This window comes from Pipra filicauda, unplaced genomic scaffold, assembly GCF_003945595.2.
Source record: "Pipra filicauda isolate LSUMZ 115617 unplaced genomic scaffold, ASM394559v2 scaffold101_size5749837_pilon, whole genome shotgun sequence".
NCBI lineage: Eukaryota > Metazoa > Chordata > Aves > Passeriformes > Pipridae > Pipra > Pipra filicauda.
The window spans coordinates 1495622-1516720 of NW_024103452.1; the positions used below are offsets into that span (position 1 = coordinate 1495622).

Here is a 21099-nt window from a genome sequence, read left to right on the forward strand (position 1 = left end):
CAGGACAAGCACTGCAAGCCAGTCACTTAACACTTCATTTTGTCATGAAGACAGGAGAGAGGTGCTGTTCTGTGCTCTTGCTATGAACCAGGAAACTGAAGGAAAGACAACAGGCTGGAACAAAGAGACCCAGGAACCACAGCGATATTTGTGAGCCCTGCTAAAGGACCTCTGAGAACATCCTCATGCACCTGCTTCCCTGCTTGTTTTACAAAACAAGAGAAGCAGACTCACTGCTAATTTTCTGTTGAAAGAACCTTCTTTGGTTGTGGTCCTTAAAAGTGTTGATGCTTTGCTCAAATGCCAGCCAAAATAGCTGAAACTGGCTTTTCCCAGACACCATCACAAGTGCCAGCACGCATGTTGAAGCTGATAGGGATTGTGTAAACTTTATTTTTCTGCTTGTTTGAATGAGTTTGAGCCAAATGAGTGATGTTTCTCTGTGATACTTACTCGCACCTGTATCACCCCGCTGATCTTTGTGTTGCATGTGGACTCTTGTGAGTCTATGAAGGTGCCGTGTTGAAATGCACTCTCCATTTTGCACAATCTCAGCTATAGCACTACGTAAACAGTGCCTGGTTCACTCTCCCTTTGCTTGTGAGCAACAGGAAGATAGTTTATACAGCTAGAACACTGAAGGCAGTAATCCAGCCATTGATAACCACCGTACACCAGTTTCATTATTTCTAAGGCAGAGGGACTTTAACAGGCCTTGACTAACTTTTCATTCTGTGTGTTGGGAGGAACTAATCCAACACTAAATGTCTCAGTTCTCCCCTTTTTATCTGCATGTGACTTTTACTGATAAGGGTGGGAATGACATGAACTTTCCTAAAAGCATCCCTAGAGCTGCATTGGGCATCCTGCTGAATGTCTCTCAGGAAACATGATCTACTTTTGTGAAAGCTGTCTCAGTTGTATTAGATAGCTTCCCCAAAAAAGGTGTGAAGAAAAAAACCTAGAAATCCAGAACAAACCCCAGAAAATCCCCAGGAAGAAAAAAGTCTCAAATCATATTCTGCAATGTTACATTGGTGGTTTCCACCCCTGAAACTCAGAGGAAAGCTTCTCTCTGTCTTTAAAGATGATAGTTTGTACCCCAAAACAAGGAGATGAACTGCTTCAAGTACAATAAGCCCAAAACACCCAATTTTCTTCATGCGTTGTTTGTAGCATATAGCATGTTTAAAAAGCCCAGAGTTAACTTGCTTTCAGAAGAGGAGCAAGGGCTAAGCAAATTACTCAGACTCTCACCAGAGGTCTTTGGCGTGACTGGATGGAGACCAGGACAGTGTGCAAGGCTCTGTCCTCCCACCAGGAGGAGATGGGACCATGAAAAGATGCCCACACGTATTTGCATCTGTCAGACGTGTGACACATGCCTGCATTTGGTGGGTACACGGTTATTATAATGCAGCTTCTTGTCTCTAGGAGGTACCCATTCAGCACTTGTGCCTTTAAACTTTGTCATTAAGAGGCTGCTGGTTTGGTACAAAGGGCAGCCTCAGAGTATGGGGACAGATGGTACTTTACCTCAGTAGGGCCCTTGTAACTTATATGAAGCTGAAGCCAGAGGAGGCTGAGATTTGAAAACACCTTTCTCCCCGCTCCCTCTGTGACTTCACCATAACAACAGGAATTTGTTAGATGAAGACGTCTGCCGCAGTACAGGATGCGGGCTGGCAAGGGGCTCCTCTCACATGCTCAAGGCAGGACCAGAAACCTGAAAGGTCCCCTGGAAAGGGACGATTAATGGAAGAGAAGATGCTTACTCAGGGACCGAAGGGAGTGCTTCTTGCTTCAGAATGCTGCTTTGCCTGAGTAACATGGTTTTAAAGTCAATCCTGCAGCTATGTAAACCTACAAAGAGGCTTTCAGCTTTAGCTTTTTTATTGTTACAGAAGCTCACATTGCCTTTACATTTGCATATTTTGAAGAGAAAACTGTCTGCAGCACTACATTTATCCATCTGATCTATCTGAAAAAGGTAACATACAGATATTGCATCCCAGACACTTGCACATGAAAGGGAGCAAAGTGAGAAAGACTGCAATAACCCTTAGAGTGGTTTTATTTGTTCTAGTGCTACAGAAGATGCAGCAAGGTAGTTGCTCAGAGAGCTTTTCACTGTGTGTGAACAGCTGTCATATTTATTAGAAATAAATCCACAGCCTAAAAGTAGCATTGTAACACAAACAGCTGCATTTTCTTTACTGGTGTACAAAGTTCTGCTTGAAAGGCTGTGTTTAATTGCATAGCATAATGATTTAAGCATGCAACTACAATGACAAGTTTTATACCAGTAATATAAACAGCTCAAAATCCCTACAGGTTGTCTGGATGTTTTAATAACACAAAATGTTTTAATAACTTTTGCTTGAATTGCGGTTGACTAACTCCTCTAAAATCAATATAAAATGTAGCAATTTACACCTTTGAAATTTTCCTCAATTTTCACATCTGCTGTGAATCCTTCCAGATTTTTTAGTTATTTTCTTTGGCATTATTCTGCTCTTATGCTTTTTTCTCTTTAAACTTATAAGGCTGTAAGAATTGATTTCTATTCTACATGTCAATTGCCTCAATATAATTTGGCATACAGATGAGAAATCTCAGTTCTGTAAGTGTGTTATGTATTCCTAAACTCTAGAACTCTCCATCAGTCTTTCTGGGTAGGAAACTCCCTCACCACCAACATTTTTTTAGTTATCATTATTATTTTTTAAGGTTAGTATATGAGCTAATTATCAAACTGATGTTGTTCAGCTGAATCTGTTCTAATCAGCAATTTAAAACACGTGGTAGAAGAATTGCCGTAAGAGTTTAACAAAAGCCAAGTGAGATACACAGCAAGTACGCTAAAAGACAAGGTAAGCTTGCTGGACATGAATTAATTTAGTGTTTTTGTGAATTCCATCTTCACGTGGCTTGAATTTTTAAAGTGCTGAACAGTCCACTGCTGAAACAGGATGCAAATTTCTATAAGGTTCAGTTTAGTGAGTCAGACTGAATGCATTGTTTTCACAAAATTACAAAAAGAAAGAAAATATTCTAAATCAGAAATTATTTTAAAAACTCAGTTATTTGTACACTATGCATTGCAATTCAAGTTTATCAGTTTAATGATGGCTTCAACACGCAGAACCTTATAATTCTAACTAGCCAGCTGCTCACACTAGTTTACATGGTGCTTTGTTTTTAACCATGATTTCATATTTATTGAAAGAATACAGTAGCTTGCTGTTACTCAAAACATAACATAGCAAAAATATACATCAAACATTTTAAAAAACCAAAACTCAAAACGGAGTCTCCAAGAAGTTACAGATACCTAGAAACTTAATAATAATGATACCAAGAGGAAACATTTTAACCCCTGACCAATCCCCTGTGTCTATTTAGCTCCCTTGCTTGGCACACACAGTTTGGGTGCAGGTTCCCCAGTACTAGTCAGCTTTCAAAATAGCTAGCTTTTAAACCAGCACTGCTCCTCTGTTTTTTCTTCTTCATGGATTAATGGAGAAAGGCTGCTAGGGAAGGTGCATTCAACACTGACCTGCACTGCTAACCAGGTAGGATGTTGCATTTTCAGAGAGGATGGAGTTGTATTCATGGATAAAGTGAATTCTGCAGCGGTACCCGTGCAGTATTGGTCTGACCAGTTTTCCAGACCCCTTTAGACAAAAAGCACTTTCACTGCAAATGGTTTTCAGGACCACGTATGTTAACCCTGACACCCATGTGATGCTGAGCGTGCTTGGTGGGAGTTATCTGAGCCTTCCTGCCTTCAGGTTGAGGGGATCAGTTCTTGGTGTGGCTATGCTGGGCTGTCCTTTTTGCACAGAAAGACTGGACAGTCTGTGCTCTTGATACAGGGGATCAAAAAGCAACATGAAGTCAGCATGTTTCATTTCTCAGGTTTCAGTTTTTCCATTTCTCATTTCAGAGAAACTTAGCTGGTCTTTCCATTCATCAAAAGGATCACAGCAGATAAATGGCCCATTTAGGTGATTTATTCTACAAATTGTCTTGCTTTCATTTCTTTTATTTCTTTCTTTTCCTGCCATTTCTTTCAGTTAACTATAATCTATAGCCACCTTCCTTCATCTTTTTTTCCATTCCCTGATTAGCGTTTTCTTTCTTACAGATGGACTGTTTCTCTCAAAGCTTGAGGAGTCTGGCAGGAGTTGTAGCTATGAGCAGGTTGCACTTGCTGTCAAAGGAGGCTATTGTCTTCCAGAAGTGCTGCACCTCCATGTTGCTTTCTCCTAGTTGTGTTTGGGGCTCAGCTCCTTGTGCCATTTTAGAGATTCTGTGGGGCTGGTTTGAAATTACATGCAAAATATACTTCACTCAGCACAGCTCCAGAAAGGCACTTTCGGGGAGAAAGGTGTTGTGATGTGCTGCTTCCTGACCTCTCCTCAAATCCCAAAGCACTGGGCTTAGCATCCACAGGGTCAGCCCAATAATGTATTTTCCCACCTGCATGTATTTGCCATTTAGGCAACATCTAGTCAATATTCAGCACTCTCAAACCTTAAGGTCTGACCTTCGTGCTCAGCGTAGCTGTTGCCCAGCAGGAGCCCATACCGATAGCTCTCCATGCTCTCGGCTGGTTTGGGCTTTGTAGGGATGGAGTCATGCTGGTAGAGCAGTGCTGACTTTACCATCCCAAAGTCTTCCTGAATCTTCATCCCTGAATAGATAGCACCAGAGACGTTTTCTGCCACGTGGGTGTAGCTCTGGAGGTTTTTCATGTCGCAGAGGTTGTCACTGTATTTCAGTGCAGGCGGCTTGTACGCCTGGTAGGACACCTTGGTGGTGGTGGTGATGACCGTCTGCAACGGTGGGGCTATGGGAGCGGGACTGGGACTGTACCTGCAGGGATAGTCCCCACTGTAATAAGCGTGGTTAGCACTTGTTTGCATCTGTCCATAGTCACCCTGGTCTCCGCTGCCAGTTTTCCCCCAAGCTGGTTTCAGTCCATAGTGTCTGCCAGGGTTATCAAAGCTCTTATCGTGGGTAGTCACAGTGCTGTAGTGAGACCCGTTCAGACTGAGGGGGTCTGCATCAATGGCAGGGCTGGTCAGATCTTTGTAAAATGTTGGGTAAGGGCTAGAGCTTATAAAGGTAGGAACTCCAAACTCATAGCTGCATGGCCTGGGCATGTAGATCCTTGGATTTGGGCACTTAGGGTATGATGATAGCTGGTCCTCTTGGGAGCTGGCCGAGTCATAAGGTACTTTGTAGAGGTCTGTGTTCTGCAGTGAAGGATAAGACTGGGCTGGAATTGAAAAATTGGAGTCTGTGATGATACCAACTCTTTCTTGGCCATCCATGCAGGGAAAATTCTGTAGGTTATTGGTGTAACTGCTGCTGTCATGGTACCTTCCTGCCTGACAAGGAGAAGTAGATCACTTGAGATTAAGGAATCAATATTGCCCACACACATATATATCTCAATACTTGTGCTATTGCTTGTTTCTGCCCAGAATTAACAGATGTAGCATAGTGTAAATCTTTTTTTGCCCTTGGATCTCCAGTACATGCTTATGACACCTTTCTAATAGAAAAAAAATTTAAAAATAAAAAAATTTTAATTTGTGTCACCTTTTTAATTGACTAATGACTTTGACTTACCTCTGAGTTTAGAGGTCTCTTTTTCTGGGAATGGTGATAAGAGGACATTTGCTTCTTTATTGCACTTCGTCTTGCCTCTGCCTCTAATTTACTCTCTGGCCTGGGGTGGTCATGGACACCTTTAGCCTATTTAGGATTAACAAAGAATTAGATGTGAACGGGAAGGGAGTGAGACAAGAGAAAGCGCAGTAAGTAATTTAAGAGATAGCCACACACGGTTTGTAGTTTGGCACAAGAGAAGATGGAGGGAAAACTAAACAACAAGGAGGGATTCAATGTAAAAAGAAATAAATAGAATGAATCATGATTTGGAGGTAGATAGAAGGAAAAAATGAGGGAGAAGTTATTGAGGACTGCAGAGCTGATGGAGGAGCGGACGCATTACCTATGTTTGAGCCAGTCAGGAGTAGTTAATTAGAACCAAGGGGAAAAACATATACATTTAGTTTCATTGTTTTTCTGCAGTCCAGTATCTCAGTTCTGCTTTATAAATGTATATATATAAAAATTGTATACATAGGCTTTAAAGAGGTTTCGTGCCACAAGATGACAAATATTCTCTTAAAATAATACACCTTCTTGAATAGGACTGAAAATTATATCCTGGAAAACCATCCAAAGATGCTCTGCTATTGAAATACCTGTGGATATGCAGATCTATGTAACCAAAACTATACTGGTATCTGATGGAATAATGTATTCTACATGTCCTTACCCGTTACATTTGTCTGAATGCACCAACATATAGTCCCTAATACAAAGTAGGAAGCTTAAAATTGATTTTAAAACACTGTCCTTTCTCAAGCAGAAATTAAATTCTAAAGAAGGATTTATCAGCTATTTTGATGATAAAAGTCATCTGGTTTTGCATGTCTGTAACAGAACATCTGAGTAAGAATAATACAGAATATGGCCAATTTTCTTCCATTTACTGACCAGAGAACAGAATTCACTGTCTGTGGGTCAGGGAAAAAATTCATCTGGCAGAGAATGTAATCTTATGGAACAGAAACCTTATGTTACATTTTTGTTCTAATGTTGCTATAAAAAGAACAAATCAACGGGAAATTTCAGATTTTAGCTTTCTAAATTTCCTTTTCTTCCTGGCAAGATTTTAAATCCTCAAAATTGAAAGGCTAGTTTCATGTGAAGTAGAATTTTCATGTATCAACTCCTGCAGTTTAAGCTAGATTTTTTTTTTTCTATTTATTTTAGCAGGAAATAAGTATTAAGTCCTTGGAAAAATTCAGTTGTCAGATGTACTAGAGTGCAAGACAATCTTTTTGTTTGTATTTGCGTTCTGTAAACAGGAGAATTTTAGACATAAATTGTGATGTTATAGTGAAAATTGAATATTGTCAACTCTCAAGTACTGTTTTTAAAAAAACAGCCAAGTGTTATTGTTTCATTTGTTTTTGCCATACTTGCACTAAACAGAAATTCTGTCATGGACCAGAACTCTGCTGTGCTCACCATGTTCAGTGTTAAACACAAAAAAAAATATAGCGTGGGAGTAGGAAGAAATCTCTCTCCAGATATTATTTTATATACAAACAAATTTATATATATATGTGCACAAATAAATATGCCTGATTTTTACCTGGAAAAATATTGCTTTGCCATCAAGCCTCCAGAAGTTTGTGACGGGATAGCCACTGTGTCCTCGGCAAGGAATCAACTCAAGGGCTGAATTGCAGTTTGGGCAGGCTTTCTCTGTGAATAAAGACAAAGAAACTACTGAAGAGATTGGTTGAAGGCAAGGATGTTTCCTGAGAGTAAACAGAGCTCAAGAGCAGTATGATCAGACTTCACTGAAACTTCAATTAAAATATATTGTTCAAGGAAACACAACATAGACTACCAAGCATAACTGAGTGGTATGAACTAGAGCTGCATACTTGATATAGATGCTAATGATGTAAAGGATTTCAAATCCATTTTCCCTTAAGTATTTACAAATAGACATTGATTAAATTTGTAAATAAATCACAGTGTTTACAATTATGGCTTAGTCTGCCTGCAAGTAAGAGTGACTCCAGTTTAGACGTCAAGCCCAGATGAAAGAAATATGACCCCTTAGGCATCCCAGCTTTCTTTGGCTATCCCTCACTTTGTTGCTTCTGCCGAGCCTTGTCGCATATGGCGGGGCGAAGCTGCAGCCTGGCTCCGCCGGGCAGAGCACAGCTCCTGGCACACACCACCACTCCCAGGCAGGACTTCTTGAGGATCTGGCAGTTGTGGTTGTTGGTGTTGCGCATGGCCCAGCCACTGAGGTGCCTCTGCGCGTTCTTCTCCTCGCTGGAGTAGATGAGCCGCACGTAGCCATCAGGCCATTCCTGGAAGGCATCAAAGTGCTTGGGCTCCTGCAGCAGGGCAAGTGGGGTAGAGGGGCAAGGCAGCAAGGAGAAGAGCAAGAGAATATTATCAGTATATCACAACCTGATATTTTTGCCCTGTTACAAAACACACAACAGGAAACAAAAGCTTTTTCCACGACCATCCAAGCAGCAGAAAAAGAATTATTGAAAGAATAACTTATTCAGAAATGCTCTAGAAGGGAAAAGGCAGTCTGAGCTTCCATGTTTCAAGAGTCAGGATCCTTTCCTCCTTTGCACCACGATCCATAATTACATGGTCTCTTGTCACAGGTGCCTCTTTACAGTGGGGTTACCCAGCTGTAAGGCATCAGCCTGGTTACCAAAACTTACTAACTGGTCTGCCACCAGTGTGCCCAGACAGGATGCAGACCACCCTGATCATGACTGCTGTTAAGTTCTCCTTGTTGTGGGACCATGCACCTGCAGGCAGGAAACTAGAAGTTTTAGCTATGGAATGGTTTCTTAGATTGTGTCTGAGTTAAGACTTTTGCTAAGAAACAGAAATAAAAAAAAATTGCCCTTGCAACTGCAGTTCCAATATGCATAGTGGCTCAAAGAAAGAACATTTCAATTTTGGATTTCACTGGCTTTCTGGAGCTCCTTACTAAAATGTAATTACTAGAACAATGAAAGAACAACTGAGATTGTAAACTGTAAATATTTACAGTGCAAGTAAAGAGTTCCTGCAATGCTTATTTAACATATATATGTACCACATGTGAGCAATTCCAATGAAAGCAATAAACTACCAGCATTTACAGTATTAAGACATTCTATAATAGCATAGACTATTAAATTAAATAAACTTGAAGCAGAAAAAAGTTGTAAGTTAGCACATTTAAAGCTCGCAAGTAGACAGAAATTGGAGTGCGTGGTAGCATTAAAGTATCACATCAACAAATGAAGGAAATACTTAGATAAGTTAGATTAGAGTAGTAAAAACCAGTTAATTCAAACTTCTAGTCAACATTTCTTGAGAAATGTTGAGAAGGAAAGGAGAAGGAAACTGGCCAAACTAAGCCACAGATTATATTAGGTCTTCGAACACAGCTGGCCAAAGCTGTGTATTGAGTCCATATTTTTACTGCCAGTCATTTCATAAGGACTGGGGAAAAAAAAGTGAAAAGGTGCAGGAAAAATAAGGCAGACATAAACCGAAGTTTTTCTCCAACCGAAGGTTGCTCCCCTGTTTCCCTAGTAGCCCAGCTCCTCCTCTGTCACCCTTCCACCCACCCACCCGTTACCTGCGGCAATTTGGGGTCGTTGATGTCCCAGGTCTGCTTCATGGCGAGAAGCAGCAATGGGCGATGACTCCCGCTTTTTTATACCGTCGGGGCGTCGCCCAGTTGGAGGGGAGTTCTCAGCCGGCTCCGCCGGTGGAGCAGCAGCACAACCGCGGCACCTGGGCGGGCGGGCAGGCAGGGGCTGTGCTCCCCGTCCGCCACGCAGGCGGGTTTCGCTACCCTTACCTGGAGGTGTGTGACGGGGGATAGCCGTGGGAGTTTGGCGCGAATCCACCCCCTGGCACCGGGGGCCGTGACCTCGGCAAATTTGAGCAGGGTCTGGAAGTCTAACCCGGCGGTGGCGGGGCTTTGCCGCTCGCTCCCACAGGTGCTGGGATGGGAGAGGTTATGGGGAGATGGGGACCCCTCTCCGTCTGGCCGGGACGCCCCTGATGTTGGATTTCGAGCGCGGCTCGGAGCTGCCTGCAGCTTGAAAAGCCTCCGAGAGGGAGGAAAAGGCGCTGAATAACCTGCTCTTTAGATGTAGATGTAAACGAATTCAACATTGTTTGGGAGGTTTCCCCTTCGCGCCGTGCTCTGTAACACCCAGTTTAAAATGCAAAGCTAGTGCCGGTGTTATCAGCACGTTTTAACTTATTAAAAATTTATAAGCTTTTTATTACCTTTTCTTTTTGGAAGAAATAGCCGATGGGTTGCGGTGTTTGTGTTTGTTTTGTTGGTTTTGCGTTTTTGTTTTTTTGTTTTGTTTTGTTTTTTTTTTTTGGTTTGGTGTTTTTTTTGTATGTTTGTTTGGTTTGGTTTGGGTTTTTTCTAGGGGGGGCAGGGGTTTCAGGGGGTGGAGGGAGGCTGATTTTTGGTCTGAGAAACAGAAAGAAAAAGACTTATGCACAATAGCATAGAGACAATAGCAAGCCGTTGAACGCCAAGCGCTGCTATCATCCTTTAAACGATCCCACCTGTTCGGAATGATTTTCTCATTCGCTTCCGTCCCCTCTGGTCCAAAATTTACTGGCCTTTACCCTTAACCGTCCACAATAAGCCCCAGCCGGTAGCAGCAGATGCCGGCAGTGGCACCCCTCGGCAGAGAGCAACCCCCCTGAGGTTCCTCGCTCCCCTTTGCACCCTTCGGATCGACCGGGGCGTCTGTCAGTGCTGCAAAGCCGATCCCCGGGTGCGGGAGACCCATCCCAGATTCTGCACACCTGCGGCTTTTTAGTGCGAGTGCAAGAGTGGCATTTTTCCCCCCTTTCCCCCTCCCTCCCCCCCCAGTGCTGGGTTCTGGCGGGGGAAGAAGAGCTCTCGAAGCCGCGGAAAACGCTGGCGAGGCTCTCTCTCCACCCTAAACGCAGGTGTATCCGATAGCAGCTAGTTACGGTCGTGCGAGGGCCGTGGGGAGGGTGCGAAGCAGCCCCTGTACCTTCTCCCGTGCGCCATGGCCCAGGTAAGCGCCGCTCCCGGCACAGGAGAACCAGGGGATGGCTGGAGGGGAGCGGGCACGGAGGGACGGACGGACACACCGCGGTGCCCGCGGGGCTCCCCTGCGGCTTCCAGAAACCTTCCGTTTGGACGCGTGGGGTGGTTTTCCAACTCGGAAACTAAGTAAGGAAAATCAGTCTTTTGGGAGAGAGGGGTTGAGTAAGTGGACTTCAGCTTTTGGACAGAATAAGTGTTTGGTTTTGGGGTGTTTTTGTAGGAGAGGATTTTTTTCCTGTATTTTTCTCTTCTTTTTAAAGGAAGAAAAAAGTGAAGAACGGAATAGAGATGTGAGTGGCAATATGGCAGGCAGAGCAGAAGACTATGTAAGGATCCTTTAAATGTATCCTTAGCTTTATCTTACAAATAGTTATATATGTATGTTTAAAGGTGCATTTCTTAAATGGATATGGCATGACCTAGAATTTTTATTAATTTAATATGGGAAGTGCAGCAGACTCCTTAGTCTTTTCCCTAGTAAGTGGGAAGAAGTTATTGTAAGAGTTTTGAGACATGTAAGAATTACAAACTGGGCACACCAAAGGAATGTCTTATTCAGTATCTTTTAAGATTATTCAGTTACAAGGGTTCTGTCTCTTTTGGAGGTTGACTGATGTTTCACCTTCAGATGTAACAATAAAATAAAAGTAGAGAAACAAATAAAGTTAAACAAGTAAACAAAAAGCCTGCAACTTTTAAAATAGCGTTACAAGTATTTTCTCATGATTAGTGCTGCAACAATTTTAATACCCATTTATTTAACTCACTAATTGTTTCCTTCCCTTCCCTCTGCAGCTTGAATCACTTCTCACTGATGCCTTTAAGGGGAAAGGATTTGAAAAAATAAGCGAACTGCTTAAAGAGAGAGAAGTAGAGCCTCCCCAGAAATACAGTGAATCTCTTTTTAGCCAGCTAGACAAAGCACTGAGAAAGGCAAGTATAATAAATAATCTCAACCATCCAAACACCCAAGGGTATCAGACTAATGATGCACAGCACCCTGTGTTTCTGTAGGAGCTGGACAAGAATGAATTCCAGAATGTTTCACTGCTGCTGAAATGTATTCAGGTCTACTTTAAAAGTGATTTCCAAGAAGGGAAGAGTTTGTTTATTGAGCAAGGACTGGTAGCAAAGATGAGTATAACATTATATGCAAGTTACTAATGTGGTTTAAAGTTGCTTGCATCAGAAAAAGAACTCCAAGGAAGTGAAAACTAGAGAATGGCTTGTTGGCCATCCAGAAACATATATTTTAAAAATATATTGCATGAGCTCAATGGGGAAAAAAATACTTACTGTCTTTCATTGCTTTCGGTGCAACAGCCAATATTATGGTTTCACTTATTACCTGACTTAATGGATTGTGGGTTTGGGGGGTTTTTTTCAGCTGACAGTGGAAGGAGAGGCAGAGTTTTGATGAGTCCCACTTGTGAAATGATGTAAAATTTCTAAATGCATTTTAAATACTCCAGCAAAATACATTATTAGTTATAGAACTGATGAGCAGTTTGTGCTTTTATAATTTTAAGACCTGACATACTCTTTATGAAGATCCCTTTTTAGATGTGTAGCAAACTAGATGCATTTAATCTGCAGTTGCATTTTATCTTCTGGCAGAATGGCACAATACTGATTTCAGCTGGTAACACTTGTAGTAGCAGAAATGCACTTGTGCTGAAGATGAATAATACCTGGATCTAGCATAGCTAGCAGGGAACAGTTAACACATGCTCTCCATTTCCAGAGTTCTACCAAGGAGTTCTCAGTTCAAAATATTGTAATCCTGCCTTGTAATTATGCTTTTCAGGGATACAGTTACTCAAAATTCCTGTATGGAGACACGTTAATGAAGTTTCCCTGATCTGAGCTCTGTACCTCCAGTGAAGCATAGATTTCTGTTTTGCCACGTGTGGCTATGCAATATATTTAAAACCATGAAGTATTAAAATATTTACATTGAAAAAGCTTGAAAAAATTTTAAAACATTATTTTGCTGTGAATTGATGTTCTGTAGAAATTTCTATAGGAGTTACCATGCCATTAGTAGCATGCATTGTGCCTAAACAACACGAGTGTGTGCCTTGGACAACAAAGGAGGATAAAAGGAGGGTTGGGGAGGGAAGAGGGGAATGTCACTTTTCATGTCCTCCTAGCAAAATTTGAGCTCCTTAACACCATGTAGCTTTTGACACAGTATGTAACTCAAGTTTTAAAAGTAAAAAACTGTCTGTAAAGTTTCCTGCAGACATATATAGTTTAAGGATTATTAACTCCTCTTCCCAGATTTTAACCAATTCTTTTAACTTTTACCTGGTATCTTGGTTTGAAAGAGCAAGAGCATCTGTGATCCTCATCGACCCAAATGAGAATAAATTTTTTGAAGACTTCTTTGACACTGCATTGGTATGTATGTGCCTTAAGGGAACAGAAGGGTTGCCCATATTGGATAGGAAAGCCATTGTTCGCAAACAATTTCCAGTTAAAAAATGAATAGTTGCATGGACCTGGGAGTGAGCCTGGGATGCAGTCCAGATGGTGCCGGTGGGGAGTGCCCAGGAATGTGCTCTGGGCTGGCATCAGGCTGAGATTTGACACAACCTGGGAGAAGCTGCTAAAGGGCTGCAGTGTTTTCTGATTTTCTAACACGAAGCCAAGTGTTTGTTTTTGCAGAAAAATTTTCAAGAAGTTCTGATGCATTTTGTAAATAAAGGCTTTTGTGCTGAAGCTCTCTTTAAAAACCACAAGTCAGTAATATTAAGCTGCACTTTACTTGCAAATGTGTTTTACCCAAGCTGTTCCTCCAAGTCTTGTTGTCTGTAGCTTACTGGAACTGTGTCACTTTTGTGACACAGTTTGTGCATCAGAATTCATATCAATACTTATGACTCTTTTTAGGAGTTCTGATAAAAGATATTTAAGCTGAATCAAAGTTCCTTCTTTCTCTACTAACCACACCGACGTACCCGATTTTTTTTTTTTTTTTTCCAAAATTTGATCTATTTGTCTTCCCAGTACATTTCTTCCACATGCTTTCGTTGTGGAGAATGAAGTGTTTTGTTCTATGGGGATTTGGGGTTGGTTGTTTGCTGTTTGGAGGTTTTTTAACTTTTATTTTTATTTTTCCTCAAGGGACTTCAACACCTTCAAATATACATTGTGACATATAGTACTGTAGTGTGGAAGCATAAAATGTGCTTGTACATAAGCCCATAGGTGTAATAAAATAAGAGAAGAATGCTACGATGTGGCTTTTCCAGGGAACCTATGGGCACTGCACTCTCAAGTGCTGCTGAAATCCCTGGGGAAAGTGGGTGCTTTGCTATCTTTACCCTCCCTGCATAATGCAAACCTGTAAGATTAGGGTCATCATATGTGACATGCCTGTGTCAGGTGGTCCTGCTTTTCCTGATGTGGGTACACTAGTGTTTTATGTTATTTAACCCTTGAGAGCTGGGGGGGGGGGGCATAAACACCTTGGCACTTTGAGTACTGCTGTTCTTAGGTGATGGTGTGTTAACGAAGGCTTCCTTTACTGTTTCCATCAGGTGATTTGCAAATGCAGCAATGAAGGTCAGTATTTTTTTCCTCCCATGCCTTGATATCCTGTATCTTAGTCTCAGGAACATGTTTCTTAATTCTGCTTGAACTCTGTCCCCTTTCTCTTCTCCCTTCCACTTCCTATCTCTCTGCAATATTTTTTTTCTTTTAATCCTCCTTCTGATTTCTCTTCAGTTAATTTTCATTAACATTCACATCAGAGCACAAAACCTTTTTCCATTTCTATTTGCTTCCTTGTTTTGTACAAGTCAAAAAAAAAAAAAAAAGATCCATCTGTGGTATCTTGCTTAAATGCTCAGCATCAAATAATTCACTTGATCAGAGTAAGTGGTGCTTCTGAAAGGGGTTCAGGCTAGAGGATCTATTCTCACCACATCTGTTTGTACTGGCTTGAGAAGTTCTTTCCTTGCTGAAGGCAACCACCTCCACAGAAAACCATGGTAACTCCTTCAGCTTTCTGAACTAGGCAGAGGGATGTCTGCCTGTCTCTCATTCATTTCAGCAGCAAAATTTTGTCTGTGGCTGCAGCTGGTTTTCTGTTAGGGCAGGGGAGCAGGTGCTTTCAGAAAGTATCTGTATGCCCAAACGTCCAGTCTCACAAGTCATGTAAAAATAAAGCATTACACTGTGGACCAGGTAATGTGTGCTTATTTGTCCTTGTGGCTTATTTTAGTGGGAGCAGAGTACGTGTGAGCATCTTCTGGTTAGTACTTTACTGTTTTACTCTGATTTTGACAATAATTCTAATTTTCTCTTGTGGTTAGGCCTCTTAAAATAATTACCCAGGTCAGCAGTTAATGTATCTGCAGCTTTATTTTTTTTTTTTTTTTTACATAGAAGTTACCAGTTCCCTTTCTGTCTAGGATTAGATGGTTAGAAGCTTTGTTTTAAAATGAACTTACAAGTGGGATATTTTTACTCCAACACAGCAAACTGTAGTTGCTTCTGCTGTCTTTTATATGGAGACCAGCCCATTTCTAGCTGTAACCTTTCAAAATATTTTTCTAGGGAAGAAAGATCTGCTGAATTTATTTTTACCTGAGCTAGGGCATCTAGTGACAGAAGCAAATCTTTGCTTCACTCTGCATCTGGAGGTAAGATTCCTACTAAGAGGAGAAAATTAGATACATTTGTGCACAAGTGTGTGTAATTAGAAAATATGGGAAAAATGAATAATACTGAATTATTTCCCTTCATTTTCTGCCCCTTCTTTTGCGGGGGGAAAGGCTTTGAGGACCCTTAACTCTATACTCGACAATGTCACACGGGAAGAGAGAAAGCAATTCCCTCTGTCTGAGGAAATGTGCTCGCTCACGTAAGTGATTTTCCTCCTAACTCCTGTAGCTAAATGCCATCTTCCCTCCAATAGGAGTTAGTTATTTTCACTTTTAACTTGTGGTATTATGTTGTTTCAGGAAAGACCTTGCCAAAACTATTCTGGAGGTTGGTGGTAAGAAATATTTAGTGGTTATTCTTATTAATTTCTCCAGCTTTACCTTATATGTTTATTTATTGTAGGTGAATTGTAATTTAAATTATTTACTTGTCAAGAGTTGACTTTTAGGGAGGAAAATCACATAGTACTTTGAGAAAATATTAATAAAAAATTGGTAAATGCAGCAATGCCTTAGTTTTTCCTGGTTGGTATTAGTGGTGTGTATTAACCAATGAGACAAGCTAAACAGATGTATGTAGAAAAGTAATTAGATCAGCTTTACATACATGTTTACAAAATACGCTGGCTGTTAGTCTTAAAAAAAATAAATTTTAATTGCTTTGCCCAGGTGTGGACAAACTTCAGTTAACAAGGTTTATAGCCTCTTGAGTGAAGTCTTTTTCATTTTCTCCTAATAATAACACTTTCTAGCGTTTTGCCATGATATATGGGATGTAACTTAATCCTAGTGAGTTAGTGATAAGTCTTTGCTCTCATCCCCTTCCTGAACCCCAAGAAAATTTCCCAGTGCACTTGTGTGTTGTTGTGGTTTGCAGCACTCCATACTTGACCTCACTGAGTCAGGGGGAGCTGAGGATGCCTGGAGCTAACACTTGGCTGTTAGCCTCCACAGTTCTCTGGGTAGAACCAAAGCTAGATGATGAATATGACTGTGTGGTATGTAAGTACAAGAGTGGCAATGCTATAACACTCTTTTATGCCAGAGGGATGATATTTATCCTGTGCTTATGTTTATTGTGTAGATTATGACCTCCAGGTTGCCCTTTCAGAAGCACTTTGTAGGTTAATGATAAAAAAATGGAGAGATGACCTTGTTCACCACTGGTTTGAAGATAACTATCTTGCTGAAGCTTTCAAAGAGATCAAGGACAGAGAATTTGAGACGGTGAGGGTCCTTATTTTGAAAACAACATACTTGACAAGTCTGTATAGGGGCTAGTTTTGGTTGAGTTCAGTCAGGATGTCCTTGTAAGAAGTTCCTACAAAACTGACTTTATAAATACACAAAGTTACTTAGTTATTGAATTATTTGTGGATGGTGTGTTTTGGTTTTTTTCTATAATGACACATTGTTAAAATAGCTCTTCTAAGTTATTTTACTTACAAAAAAGTAAAATGAAAATTATAATAAATAATAAAACATAAATAAGTTTATGTTTGAAGACTTACTGGTAGTAAATTGGGTCCAACCATTTGTAGCAACTTGAGTGTTTCTTCCTCAGGGGCCTTTGGCATCACACTGACTAGTTAAAAGCTTCTAACTGGAGTAGGAGTCACACAGCCCGATAGAATAAGTATTTGCAAAGGAAATGCAGCCTGACTTTTTAATAATATGTCATTTGTCTTGAAGGACTGCAGAAAATTTCTTAACCTGCTGAATGAAAGGCTTGGGAATGAAAGAAGGTAAGCTGGGGACCAACAGAATAAACTGGTGCCCTCACTACTGCAGAGGGGAATAAACAGGATTGTAATTTGAGTTGGGTGATATTAATAAGAAAAAAAAAGGATTTACGTCACATGTGAAGAATTAAATTGTTCTTAAGAAGGAAATTTTATTCATTTTTATGGTGGTTTTTTGAAAGTAAAATCAATGAAGATAATGCATCACTACTAAAATACTATGGCCTCTTAAGCTTCTCCAATATTAATTTACTTTTAGAAATATTTTAATTATTTCTTGAACAATAAGATTGGTTATACTAATCTTATGAAAAATAAGATGATTTAAGTCAGGCTCTGATGCTGAATGTATCATGTGAAGTCTGCTTTTCTTCCAGAGTGTATTCTTTTCCATGCATATCTGCTTTTGCTGACACGAAGGAGGTAATAGCCCCTAAAGCTCTGACACGTTCCCTACACTGTTACTACTGCTGAAATGTTGATTTTTGTGGTAATTGTTTTTTCCCCTCCCTCTTTTTCATTGAAGAGCTCAATTTCTTAAAATGTAGAGTATAACCTTCTATACTGGTTGGAAAGTTTGCTTGTTTGTCACTTAGCTCCCAATTTACAGCTGCTGACTTTGCTTTTGTATCAGCCAAAAGATAGAGGCAGCGCTTCTCTTCATGGTGATGACAGAAGGGAGAGCTCTAAAAAGGAACAGGAGGACAGGACAATGTTGATTCCTCCAGCAGAGCTGTTCTCAGAGTGCCGGAAAACAAGATTAGCCTGATGCCCATGTAGGAGAAGTCAGAGTTGCTGATCCTGCAGATTGCTTTAGTGGTCTTTAGTACGTGTACTGTGGCACCGTTCCTGGCAGTCATATCGAATCAACAGCATGTAAATGGAAGCCAGTTCCACTGTTTCTGATTATTTCAACTGCTCAGAAACAGAAACAACTCCTATACCCTCTTCCTGGCACAAACATGTGGGTGTTTGTGTGTTGCCTTTCCCTTGGCTGATACAGAGCTGTGTCTGACATGGGTATGGTTGGGTGAGCAGTAGACTGGCAGCTCGCAGGTTGATCTGAACTTTTATTTCTGCAAGATGTGCACATGTGTACACAGTTATGTAAGGCAACACTTTCCAATTTTGTCTTGTTAAAGAAAACTGAGAGTGATACAGCAGTTGTGGGGCGTTTCTGGGAGCAACAGTACCACTCTTCTTCCCCAGGTGAAGAAACCATCAGATGAAAAACTGGAGGAGTTTTGGATTGACTTCAACACTGGCAGCCAGAGTGTGACTTTCTATGTGGATAGTAACGAGGTAATGGTAACAGCAAGGCCCAGGTGGCTTTGGGCTCAGCCTAAGGCTGTAGGCACTCACTTAGCCCTTCTAACATTTTGGCTTTGGTTTTCAAAGGGCTTTCTTTGGGACTCTGTGAGGCTGTCAAAAGAAGCTGTCAGCAGTTACAGGCTGGAGGGTAAGATTTCCAACTGATGTTGTCTTCTCTCTGGCTATGGGTTCGTGAGACAGATGGAGTCAGCCTAAAATCTCAGCACCACCGTGTCTTCTCCTCCCTCCTTGCCTTTGATAGTCATCTTGCACTAGCTCTGCTTGTTGGACTGTGTGTGGGCCCACTGAGCACAATAACTTACTCTCCCCTACCCAAGCAGGACAGGTTAAGGTATCAGTTTATAGATGTCCTAGGGAACAGCATAATCATCAAGATCATCAGTGGGAAAGAAATGAGTGAACAGAGTAACTGGAAATGCATAGGCAAGATGTAAAAGAGACTTGTCTAAAAATTCCAGACACTTATTCAGTTATTTTGTGGTCGAGAGAAGTATGTCTTGATCTAAACCAGATTTAATTGCCTTTATTTTTTTTTTTTCTCAGAGGATGGTGGACAAAAGATTGTTAAAATTCTTATGAAGAAACCTGCTGCTCTTACCAAAACAGAAGCAACAAAAATCAAACTGATTTTCAATGCTGAGTTTGAAATCTTAGGTGTACTTAAAAAAGTCCTGGGTGATGAAAAATTTGTGGTAAGCTCTTAATATGAGGGTTGGGATTTTTTTCTAAACTAGATTTTGCACTGGGCAAAACTATTCAGATTTCTGGGGTTTATGTTTGTGTGATATCTTTGTTTATTTTTTCCATACCTCTTTATTACATATCTGTCTTCCTATTGTGGATTTATAACACTCTGTATAGATGCTCTTAGCTTTGGCCTGCAAGAGAAACTAGGTATCTTAGTAATGAAGTTTCAAAGGACTCAAAGTTATGGTTTAGAATCTGGAAGGTTAAAGTGATCTGTTAATGGATTTCATGTGTTATTACTTTTGCTGAGCTTCTACAGTAGAAAATAAAGCCTACGGCATTTAATTGTGTAACTTGAAGTCTAAACATGCTCTTACATATAGCTCCAAGTGTTACATTGCACAGGATGAGCAAATTGTTACATAAGAACCTGGAAAAGAGAATAGGTGTGCTGCAAGATGCAAATCTTAGATTGACTTTGTAGCTAGTACTTCTAGATGAAGAGTAGAGTACTTCTAAAACTTAAAGTTTTTTTTCTAAGCCAATGTAAAAACATGGGTGATGTGTGTGACTTTTTTTTCCTCAAATGTTAATACAGTTAATTTTTTACTCGTAATTGATCCACAGACTATGGAGATTGCAGAAAACCTTTGGCAACAGTAAATAACCATGATATGGGGGCTGTCATTTGCCCTTGCAGGAGCCAAGACCTTTCCAAATTATCAACACAATTAGCATCCAATTATTTGTTGCTGGCAATTACCAACTGTTAATTTTGTTATTAAGTAGTTGACTTTACTAGATAAAGACTACTTTTTTAAGATCACTTTCACATGACATTAATTCATACCAGCAGATAAATGAGACTGAAGAGAAGTCTGTCCATGCTGGGAAGCAAACCAGGGAGAATGAAACAGGTGATTTTTTTTTTTTTTATTATCATGTTATTTCATTAAATTTAAATATCTCAATTTTCAAATTATTGTTTTCACTTGCAGTCCACAGCTTGCAGTTAACCTCATTTAAAAAACAAACAAACAAACAAAAACCAACACCCCCCCAAAAAAAAACCCCCAAACCCAAAACAAGCAATGCCCAAGCTCAATCTCCTGCTGTTCCTTGTCTTGTGAGCTTAGTAACTGGTGCTCGTGGCAGATGCTGAGTCCCTCTAGCCCAGGGAGTGAGGACTGGGCACCATGGGCCATGTGCTGCTGGTATTGCACGGGCAGGGGAACTGCTCAGTGATACAGGACCTGGATTTGGATCTGGCAGGCAGCCTTGCAAGGCACATCTTGGCTGCTGGCTGCCCACTGATGTGCAAAGAGTGTGTAGTAGTGTTTTTCCATCTGCAAGTGCAGTGGAATGCATCCTTCTGTCCACCTCTCTTGCTTGCTCAATGCCTGGTTCCTGGTTTGGCTATGCTGTGTAGGTGCCTTTGGAAGTTTGCCTGCAGAAGGGGACAGTGGCATTGGTGTGGCCATGAAAGCACAGGTTCTCTGATGGATGAGTTCTTGCACCTTGGCATTTAACAAGCTCTCCCCTGTACAGTGAGGTGCATGTGGTGAGGCAGCCTCTACCAAACCTTTCTGCAGGGGAGTGGCTTCTGTTTCTTCTAGACAAGGTGATGTGCTAGAAAGTGGTGTGCTCCAGTCCCTTTACCCCACCTGGAGTGGATGATGCCCTGGAGATGCCTGGTGCTGTTGTGGAAGAGCAGCAGGGGGAGCAGAAATGCTCACCTGTAGTCCCTGTTTGTAGGTAAAGATGAGCAGCAGTTCATCTCTGCAGAAGATGCCCTGCTGCTGTGTGAAGTGGCATTGTCAGTGCTGCCATGAATACCTTGTGCTGTAGGGCTGTCTTTGTGTGTGCTCCAGCTACAAGTGTATCTGTGTGCCTTACAGAAACAAAGGCTCTTAGCTGGACCAGGAAT

At 41.0% G+C, this 21099-nt stretch overlaps 2 protein-coding genes across 2 annotated transcripts in view; one reads left to right on the forward strand and one right to left on the reverse strand.

Moving 5' to 3' along the window:
• Positions 1 to 4517: 4517 nt before the first annotated feature.
• Positions 4518 to 9307, reverse strand: GCM2 (glial cells missing transcription factor 2). The gene is made up of 5 exons (XM_027745077.2): positions 9266 to 9307; positions 7754 to 8006; positions 7244 to 7356; positions 5644 to 5769; positions 4518 to 5399 (listed from the first exon to the last, which is right to left on the reverse strand). The coding sequence occupies exons 1-5, from the start codon at positions 9305 to 9307 to the stop codon at positions 4518 to 4520; spliced, it is 1416 nt and encodes a 471-aa protein (XP_027600878.2).
• A 1390-nt stretch (positions 9308 to 10697) lies between these two features.
• Positions 10698 to 21099, forward strand: part of SYCP2L (synaptonemal complex protein 2 like) — a 29060-nt gene continuing 18658 nt past the window's right edge. The window contains exons 1-16 of the mRNA XM_039386072.1: positions 10698 to 10706; positions 10999 to 11064; positions 11534 to 11671; positions 11753 to 11872; positions 13049 to 13141; positions 14284 to 14308; positions 15305 to 15390; positions 15523 to 15611; positions 15712 to 15746; positions 16496 to 16638; positions 17104 to 17156; positions 17531 to 17576; positions 18363 to 18455; positions 18552 to 18612; positions 19029 to 19177; positions 20026 to 20089. Coding sequence (XP_039242006.1) covers positions 10698 to 10706; positions 10999 to 11064; positions 11534 to 11671; positions 11753 to 11872; positions 13049 to 13141; positions 14284 to 14308; positions 15305 to 15390; positions 15523 to 15611; positions 15712 to 15746; positions 16496 to 16638; positions 17104 to 17156; positions 17531 to 17576; positions 18363 to 18455; positions 18552 to 18612; positions 19029 to 19177; positions 20026 to 20089 — 1270 coding nt within the window. The remainder of the gene's footprint in view (positions 10707 to 10998; positions 11065 to 11533; positions 11672 to 11752; positions 11873 to 13048; positions 13142 to 14283; positions 14309 to 15304; positions 15391 to 15522; positions 15612 to 15711; positions 15747 to 16495; positions 16639 to 17103; positions 17157 to 17530; positions 17577 to 18362; positions 18456 to 18551; positions 18613 to 19028; positions 19178 to 20025; positions 20090 to 21099) is intronic.